The sequence below is a fragment of the Protobothrops mucrosquamatus genome, unplaced genomic scaffold, assembly GCF_001527695.2.
Source record: "Protobothrops mucrosquamatus isolate PMUCROS unplaced genomic scaffold, P.Mucros_1.0 scaffold_301, whole genome shotgun sequence".
In the NCBI taxonomy this organism is placed as follows: domain Eukaryota; kingdom Metazoa; phylum Chordata; class Lepidosauria; order Squamata; family Viperidae; genus Protobothrops; species Protobothrops mucrosquamatus.
Genome location: NW_015386377.1, coordinates 46263 through 55825, shown reverse-complemented (window position 1 = coordinate 55825; position 9563 = coordinate 46263). Strand labels below are relative to the sequence as shown.

The 9563-nt window shown below is 43.4% G+C and overlaps 1 protein-coding gene across 1 annotated transcript in view; it reads right to left on the bottom strand.

The window, feature by feature from the left end:
• SMURF1 (SMAD specific E3 ubiquitin protein ligase 1) overlaps positions 1–7932 on the bottom strand; it is a 39212-nt gene extending 31280 nt beyond the window's left edge. Inside the window, exon 1 of the mRNA XM_015832091.1 lies at positions 7878–7932. Coding sequence (XP_015687577.1) covers positions 7878–7932 — 55 coding nt within the window. The remainder of the gene's footprint in view (positions 1–7877) is intronic.
• Positions 7933–9563: the final 1631 nt, after the last annotated feature.

Sequence of the window (9563 nt, the reverse complement as noted above, 5' to 3'; positions counted from 1 at the left end):
AATGCAGCCTAGCACTGTGTTGGCTTTTTTGGCAGCTGCAGCACACTGCTGGCTCATATCTAAGTGATTGTCCACTAGGACTCCGAGATCCCTCTCACAGTTACTACTATTGAGCAAGGTACCCCCTATACTATACCTGTACATTTGGTTTTTCTTGCCTAAATGTAGAACCTTACTTTTTTCACCATTGAATTTCATTATTCCCCTATTTGTTTGTTTTCCACCTTCTGCAACGGGTGCTCAAAGTGGCATATTTTCCCTCAAAACAACCATCTTGTTGGTTTTGACCCTAAAACTTTCTACGGCTGATGGTGGAATAGGGGTGGAAGTAGGGAGATCCAGATTCAACACCTTAACTTCTAGAATCTAGACTGGCTCTCGCTCCTAAGTGAAAAAGCTTTGAGAAAATTACCTCCAAACGAACATAAGCAGCACTCCGGCAATTTAGAAGAGTGCTACAAATTTACTTTTCCATGAACGAGGAGGGAGCCAAATTTAACCTACATTCTATAATTGTTCTTGGCATATTTGACAGCAAATCATTAAGGGGTGAATTATGTCGCTTTACACATCCCTTTATATTTTTGGTGACAGGAGCTCTCCAAATTAATTCTTAGCTGTTAGGTAGCTAATAGTTAATCATTAGTTATTTGTAAATGTTATTTCTAGAGCTTGACATAAGTAACGAGAGGCACGCCTGATCCAGAGAGAATTTTGTGCAGCTGCAACGGAGGTGAGTATGCTTGGAGCCATGCACCACCACACCCTTTCTCCATTAGTTCAATTTCTTGAAGAATGGATCGTTTTACTCACAAAGAGAGGCAGAAAGACGACTAAGAGATGCTTAAATGGCATTTATCTCATTTAGTAAACTCAGCAGATAGGATTCCAAAAGACACATTAAATATGTACGATAGGATTTGGGCTCTTTCCATGAACCCTTTGGAAACGGGAAACCTCACTTTTAAAAGCAGAGTGCTTTCATAGACAAAAAAGAGGGCTGTAATTTGAGAAACAAGGCCCAATAAATAGGTATCCACCTGAAATTAGTTCCACCATTCCTCGGAATTCGAACGGTGTCTTCCAGAAACAAGAGATTTCTTTGAGCTATAAATTGGATGGCCCAAGGGATTTATCTCTGTTGTACGCAAGCTTGCCTTTGACACAAGCCAGTGCAAGTTTTAGCCTTTCACATGATTAAATGTTGCTGAATGAAAAGTAACCCCAAACCATATACTGCATTAGAATTCAGCACATTCTCGCCCAGAAAAATCTCATCTAGCCATCAACCTAGGGGCTATTATCTCTTTTATCATTCTTCTATGTGTCAACTTTCATTCTCTTGCCAGACTTAGAATACAAAAGCCAAATTAGGTATTTAGAACATTGCGTTATTATTTTCATTTCTACCTTGCTTTTTGCCAGAGCTATTCTATCTTTGGAAGTTACTCTCTGACTAGGAAATGTTTTTATTATTCAGGAAATTAAACAGAAATCTTGTATCGGAGAAATAGGGCAATGTATAGTCTAAATAATTTAGACATATTTATTTCAAAGTGTTCCATGCTCTGACGTAGCCTGTTCCCACAGTTCTCTAAATCAGAAGAAAAACAATGTTTTTTTCCAAAAGGGCAACGATTTAATAGTTACCATATTAGTAATAAAAATCTGACTAGGATTCCAGCCTAAATATCAGTTTAAAGGGTACGGAGAAGAGTAGAGAAATACAATCTAAGGATGTATGCAGAGCAGTCAATAAGCCACCTAAAATTTTTCTACTTCGAAGTTATTGTCTGGAGACAGATCATACTGGAGAAAGTCTATACACGTGGTCACTAAAACCTGACACTGACTTGATGGCACATAATCATATGTTAAATGATTTACTGGAGCAAAGAACCCAAAGTTAAGCTCATCTATTCCGCAGAATTTGTTTCCAGCTGTAACAAAATAAAACGACAGTAGAAGCAAAGGGATATCACGCAGGCCGCATTTTTGAAAAGACGGAGCCTGTCATCATGATTTCTGAAAATCACCAGAAAAAAAATAATAATAAACTGGGCCACTTAATTTCAGTGCCAGAGATCACTAGTTACCTATGCTAAATCAGTCAACACTGATGTAAATTAAACAGAAGATGCCAGTAAGGTAAAACTTTCCCTGTCAGTTCGCGTCCGACTCTAGGGCACGGTGCTCAGCCCGAAGACAATTGCCGTGGTTAGGTAGTCAACATGACTATTATGCTGTTATCTTCCCACCAAAGTGGTAGCTATTAATCTACTTGCATTTGCATGTTTCCCAACTGCTAGGTGGTGGGCAGGAGCTGGGGCAAGTAACAGGAGCTCACCTGTCGCATGGGGTCTCAAACCTGGACTGTCAGCTCTCTAACTAGCTCGGCATCTTTAACCACCGAGCCATCATGCCCCCTCAGATGCCAGTATGCTGGGCACAATCTCTTCCATCTTCTTTTTAACATACAAGCTCCAATGAGCTTAATTTCAAAGTCTGGCCCATTATAGCTGGAAGCTTCCACTATAATCAATTTATGTGAGGTTGGAGAAGACCTGCCTTTGCATTAATAAACAGAGTGATTTCTTATACTTCACATTTTCAAACTATGTTTCTCTCGCTATTACATGATAGTGCATCACCATACTTCTGCAGCTAATTAAACTCACCATCCAAGATGAGCTTTTAAAAACTAATTTCACCCGTCCAATCATCTCAGATCAATGGTTTGTTTTGTTCGCCAGGCTGTATTTAGCTGTGCTCTTCTGCTAATGCAATAAATATTGCTGCTGTATTGAATTTCCTTTTCCATGTTATTCTCAAATCTACATCAAGGGCATGAATAGAAGTTGACTTAATGAATTTTTTTTGAAAAAAAAGAGAGCAAAACAGGGAATTAAATCCACAGAAATACTTGGGGGAAAGGAGGGATCAACTTTTAATTTGCCCAGTGCAAATTAACTGAAATACAAAATGGCATTTGGACACATGTTACATATCCACATAACAAATTTCCACATTAGTCACCTGACCAAGACAATACTCAATGGAGGCAGTCTTTCAAAGCGCTTCAACCACATCTGGAAACTTGCAAACAGAAATACAAGCAACATTCAAACCATTCAGAAACAAACCACTTTGGCTTCGAACAATCAAATCATCTGATTGTTAACACACGTAATATGTGGGACAAGTTTGCACTCAATGGTAGCAAATTATTGCAGTTAAACCTATTATACAGTAGCCTCCAAAATGTCATGTAACAGTGCATATGAAGATATGACAATCTGAATGCTTGCAAAAAAAAACATGGAGCACAGAGCTTTAACCGAAGTCAGGTGTTAGAAAGTTGATATGTTCAAAATTAACTGAATATCGTTGCAAGCTAGAAACATAATGCTAAATAAACTTGTCACAATTATTTCAAAAGGATTACATACCAGGTCCCAGCCTACCTGTATAGCCATACTTTTTTTTAAATAAAATTTAATTTTCATGGAGTGTTAGCATGTTAAAAACACTACTAGCTTAATTATTACCTAAGATTTCATAATTTCCAAATCATTTATCAGGGCTTGTACAGAAACAAAAGTAGGGCTTAGGATAGCCAGCTTTTACTAAACGAAAAAGACAATGCATACTGAAATTCATAAACTAATGATCTGAGGCAGTCTGGTAGCTTTCTACATTTCTACCAGTTGTATCAAAGGTTAGATAATCTGTAAAATTCTTAACTTCCTTGTTATTGTCAACTCTCAAGCATCACTTCTGTTATAATGTGAATTTGGCCGAGCCCCTTTTTAATGACAATACATCTTAGTTACATGTACAATGTCTGATGCATGATTTCACACATGCACAAGTACTGACGAGTTTTATTATCATAGGTGTGTTAGCCTCTAATGTGCATAAAATTGTTTTCTGACAAATGTTACTTTGGGGGGGGGGAAAGAAGTCTAGCTTTATCTTTTACTTTACAAGCTGTTTCTATCATCGACAAGTTCAAATTAGCCCAAGATTACTTAACTTAGACCAAGCTGGCTAGGGCTAATACACATTGACATGAAAACTATAAAAAAAAATATACTAGACTATTCGCCGGTTATAAATTGGATTGGATAGTTAAAATCAGTTTTCCATCATTCAGAACAATTCTGTATCTAAAATATTTGCAGGTAAAATAAAGAAGTCACTTAATATGAGCATTAATATTTTATTTAAGATTTATCTTGAATCAGTTTTATTATGATTTCCTTGCTTTGGTGATTGTGAGCTGCCCAGTCATTGGGAGTCAGTCAGGCAGCATACAAATTTGATAAAAAAATAAAAATAAAGAGAGCCAGTTTAGTGTAATGATTAAGGCATCAGGCTAGCTCAGGGGTCTTCAAACTCAGCTCTTTCATGACTCATGGACTTCAACTCCCAGAATTGAAGTCCATGAGTCATAAAAGGGCCGAGTTTGAAGACCCCTGAGCTAGAAACTGGGACCCCTTGAGTTCTAGTTTCACCTAAGGCGTGAAGCCAATCACATGATGAGAGTGGGTGTCCTTGGGCCAGTCACTCTATCTCAACCCTAAGAAGCCGACAATGGCAAACCACTCCCAAAAAACCTTGCCAGAAAAATTACCAGGACTCTTCCAGGCAGCCACCCGGAGTCAACCTTGACTATAAGTCACCACTTACTCGCACACAGAGAGACCAAGCAATATCATGGTTAGGTTGAGAAGTCTCCTGTTTAGAAGCTTCAATCCTGAATTTGCTATTCAGCATTAGAGAAATTGCTACTTTAATAGTATCTTCTTCCTTTACAAAAAGCAACAGTTAGCAACAGAATTGCTACTAAGTAGGGATATTGGAAATAATTACAGGAAATGAATAAAAAATATTATTATAATGCTAAGTAATGACAGACTTAAATTAAAGAAATATTTATGGCATATATGGCAATATTTACAGCAATTATATGTTTATAAGAAAAGAAGAGGAAAGCATCAAAAACTGGCATGAGAATATAATGATTTCTGAACAATTTTAAATGTTTCATTCCTTTTGCATCCTTTAACGTCTGAAAAAAGACATTTAAATAATTAAATTAACGAAGATCAGGAAGACAGAATATCAACAGTAGTTCAATAATCAAGGCTTCCATTTCAAAACGCAACAGTTAATTTGTAGTTCAACGAGAGCAATACGGGAAAAAGATGCAATTAATCATGGCCAGGTGCTGAACATTTGGCCCACCGTTCACCCTGGTAAATGGAAGTATTAATTTTTTTTGAGAGAAGTGAAAAAACTCAAGCAGAATCCACACAAACGTAAAAAAAGAAAGTTGATTTCTGAATTACATTTGGCAAGCAAAAGTCACTGGGATGCTGAATTTACAATTCATGTGGCTTACCGAAAGAATTGTGTCAAGCTTTTGCTAGTAATTCTCAATGGAATTAGCAAATATTCCTAGTAGTATCTGAATTTCATTCAAAAAAAAGGGAGGGGGGAATAGACAGGAAGTTAAATATTGTCTAGATTCCTAAGGCCAGTTCATATACTTTACTTCCATAGAAAAGTGTGTCATTTTACAAAGCACAGGCCAGGAAACACCTGTCCTATGTGTATTTCACTTACATTAGTAATACACCAGTTCTATAACATAAATCAATGTAATTAAACTCCTGTTATGAGAGAGAGAGAGAGAGAGAGAGAGAGGGAGGGAGGGAGGGAGGGAGGGAGAGAGGGAGGGAGAGAGGGAGAGGGAGAGGGAGAGAGAGAGAGAGAGAGAGATAGAACCATGAACACATTTTCCAAGAGAGAGAGAGAGAGAGAGAGAGAGAGAGAGAGAGAGAGAGAGAGAGAGTTAGAACCATGAACACATTTTCCAAGAGAGAGAGAGAGAGAGAGAGAGAGAGAGAGAGAGAGTTAGAACCATGAACACATTTTCCAAGAGAGCGATCACTGAGGTTCCCTACTATCCCTTTTTGAAAGCACCTAATTTCCTTCTGACGTTTGAAGGAATCCTCAATGGAAAAACCCTTAGATACTATCTAAGTGCACTTTAAGAATCCCCTTAAAGGTTTTAATACAGACTACATAGGGCACCTCTCCAAGAAGTCTTGAACAAAATCTATCCTTCCCGTCAAGCCTCATAAAGTCTGTTTGGCCAGGCCAATTTTTAAAAACATAGACTATCTTATGTTCCCATGTGAAATTTATTCTGTCAAACATTAACAGCACTGCTTTAACAGAAAAATCCAGTTATGTTTAATATATTCCTCTGAAATAGTTTTAAACAAGGTGCGTCTGGGAAAAATCCAATTATTCAACAACCCAAAGAAAAAATAGCCATCAAATCCTTAATGAGGTTTATAGATTTGAAAGTCTCCATCTCCTACGAGCTGCAGGAGGGAAGGATTCTGCCTTCTTTAGAAGATCTCCTAAATTTCAACCAGCAAGGGGAAAAAAAGCCCACAACCAACCAGCTTTCACCAATTCCACTGCAATGCCGAAACAATCAGAACTCAAATGTCTGCGGGGCATTTTTGCCAAGACAGCAAAGCGAGAAATGAAAAGAGGGGACAGGATTTCTCCAACCCACCAAATTGGGGAGATGCCAGGAAGGATTCTACCCCCACCCACCCCCAATCTTCCCAGGAAAAGGACAACTAAAAGGGAGAGACACTCAATCCACAACAGCAGGAACTGTTTCAGTACTGTTAGCCATGGTGTCGTTGGTCATCCTGTTTGAATGTCAAGGCCCAAATAAGGCCTTCCTTTACCTGGCCAGCATAGCCCTTTGAAAGGTGAATCCCACCTGTCCTCCTACCCCTTCAGCCCCCCCCCAAGGAAAAGAGAAAGGAGGACCACCAGCAGGACAACTGTAACCTTCTCCTCTTCCTCCATGGCCCAGAAGACCTGCCTCTCCATCCAAACAAGGCTGGAGGGGAAGAAAAAGAGAGGAAGGAAAAGGGAAGGAAAAGGAGGAAAGAAAAGAGAAGGAGAGGAAGAAGAAAGCGGGCAAGGAGACAAAATAGGGGAAGTAAAAGGAGGAGGAGGAGGAGGAAAGGAAGAAATGGGAGAAGGACGAAAAAAGAGAGGAAGAAAAGAAAGAAGAGGGGAAGGAGGAGCAAAGGAAAAGAAGAAAAGGAAGATGAGAGGAAGAGAGGACAGAGAAAGAAAAAAGAGGGGAAGGAGAAACAGAGAAAAAGAAGAAAAAGGGAGGAATGAAGAGAGGGAGGAGAGGCAGAGAGGAAGCAGAAAGAAAAAAGAGGGGACGGAGGAACAGAGGGAAAGAAGAAAAAAGGAAGGAGGAGCAGAGGAAGAAAGAAGGGGAAGGAGAAAGAAAGAAGAGGGGACGGAGGAGCAGAGGAAAAGAAGAAAAAAGGAAGGAGGAAAGGAGGAGCAGAGGAAGAAAGAGGGGAAGGAGAAAGAAAGAAGAGGGGACGGAAGAGCAGAGGAAAAGAAGAAAAAAGGAAGGAGGAGAGGAAGGAGGAGCAGAGGAAGAAAGAAGGGGAAGGAGAGAGAAAGAAGAGGGAAAGGAGGAGCAGAGGAAAAGAAGAAAAAGGAGGGAAGGAGGAGGAGAGGAAGAAAGAGGGGAAGGAAAGAAGGGGAAGCAGGAGGAGAGAAGCCTCGCTGCTCCAGAACCCGCCCGCACGCCACATGCGCGGGACTACAACCCCCATCACCCCAGATCGCCCTCCAGACAGAGGCGAGGCCACCGCCGGGGGGCCGCGGAGGATGGGCGGCGGGGCCCCGAGCAGAGCCACCCCAGCAGAGGCGCCGGCTCCCCCTGCTCGGCCCAGCGGGACGGCGCCGGCCGTTGTCGCCCGAGGGAGGGCGGGGGGCGGCGGCGGCAGGCGGCGCCCCGGCGTCTCTACCTGTGAGGCGGACTTTGATGCTGGAGCCGGCCCTGCGGGTGCCCGCGTTCGACATCGCTCCCCGCAGACCGACCCACGCGCAGGGCGGGAGGCCGGATCAGCCGCCGGCCACGGCCGACCCCATCCGCGCTTCCGTCGTCGTCTGGCAGGCCCGACCTGCCTCGCTCGCTCGCTCGAGCCCGGCCGGCCTCTCCCCTCCCTCCCTTCCTTCCGTCCTTTCCTCCTCCTTCTTCTTCTTCTTCTTCTTCAGAAAAGAACCCGATTCCCTTTTTTTAAAAAAAAACCAAGAATTGTCATCCTCGCTACGGAGCGAAGCCGCCTCCGGTTCTCCTCAGACGGTGGAGAAGAAGCGGCGGCGGCGGCGGCGGCGGCGGAGGCGGCGCCGCCTCACGGAGCTCGACGCCCGCCCCGCCGGACGCGAACGGCGACTGCGCGGGCTCGCGCCGCCCCTCCCAGCCAACCGCCCGCCCGCCTTCGCGGCAGGCCCGGCGCCGCCCACTTTTTTTTTTCTCCTCTGTGGGTGGTGCGCGCGCGCGCGCCCGCTCTTTGCTCAGGAGGAGGAGGAGGAGGCGCGTCCCCGCGGCCATCTTGGGGAGGTCCGCCTATAATTCAGAGGTAGGCAACCTTGGCTCTTTTATGACTCGTGGACTTCAACTCCCAGAATTCCTGAGTCAGCTGTGCTGACTCAGGAATTCTGGGAGTTGAAGTCCACGAGTCATAAAAGAGCCGAGGTTGCCTACCCTTGGCCTATATAATAAAAGCTTCGCGCGCGAGTGAGAGAGGAAGAGAGAGAGAGAGATAGGAAGGAAGGAAGGGGGCGGAGTCGCGCGTCCCTCTTGGGGGCGTGGCGGAGTGCGCCCGGCCTAGACTAAAAGGACTCTAGACGTGAAACTACCAATCCCGTCAGCCCCCGGGAAAGATGAGCCAATCACGGGCGGGCTCGGACTCTGGAGGGTCACAGGTGGGCCACACCTGAGGAGATGATGCCTGGGATCAGCCTCCTGGTCCAGGATGATGGGAGGTGTGGTCCGTGGCATCTGGAAAGCAGGATTTGATGGAAGGAAACAAATAAAGAGTTCCATCAGGAGAGAGCCAGGGCAGGGGGGAAAAAATTGCTTTAACTAATTAACTGAGATTGCAAGGAGGATCCAGGCGCCACTTTTGTTTTTAGTATCTATAGGTGCAGTTAAGAGGGCTTCTAAATCTGGAAAGCATCTTTTTCAAATCTGAGGGCTAAAAATGGTCAATTTTCCTTTTTTTTTTTTTAAGCTGAGGATGTGAGGTGTGCTTCTTTTTTCCACCCTGCATTTCCAACCCAGTTGATTCAGAAGCTGGGCTGTCACGGCTCGGTTAACTGTGGCTTGTGAAATAAATCACAATTGGCTGGGTTTCCCTCTTCCTTCTCGGCCCTCCTGGTTGTGTTTGCACAAGCTCCCACCACCATATTTGCTCAATATATGAACGAGGTGCTGATTCGCTGTGGAGTTCTGGGAGTTGAAGTCCACACATCTTAAAGTTGCCCCGGTTTGAGAAACTCTGGTACACCTAACACAGGGTTCTTCAAACTTGGCCCTTTTATGATTGTGGACTTCACACTCCCAGAATCCCTCAGCCAGCGTGCCCGGCTGAGCAATTCTAGGAGTTGAAATCCACAAGTCATAAAAGAGCCAAGTTTGAAGACCCCTG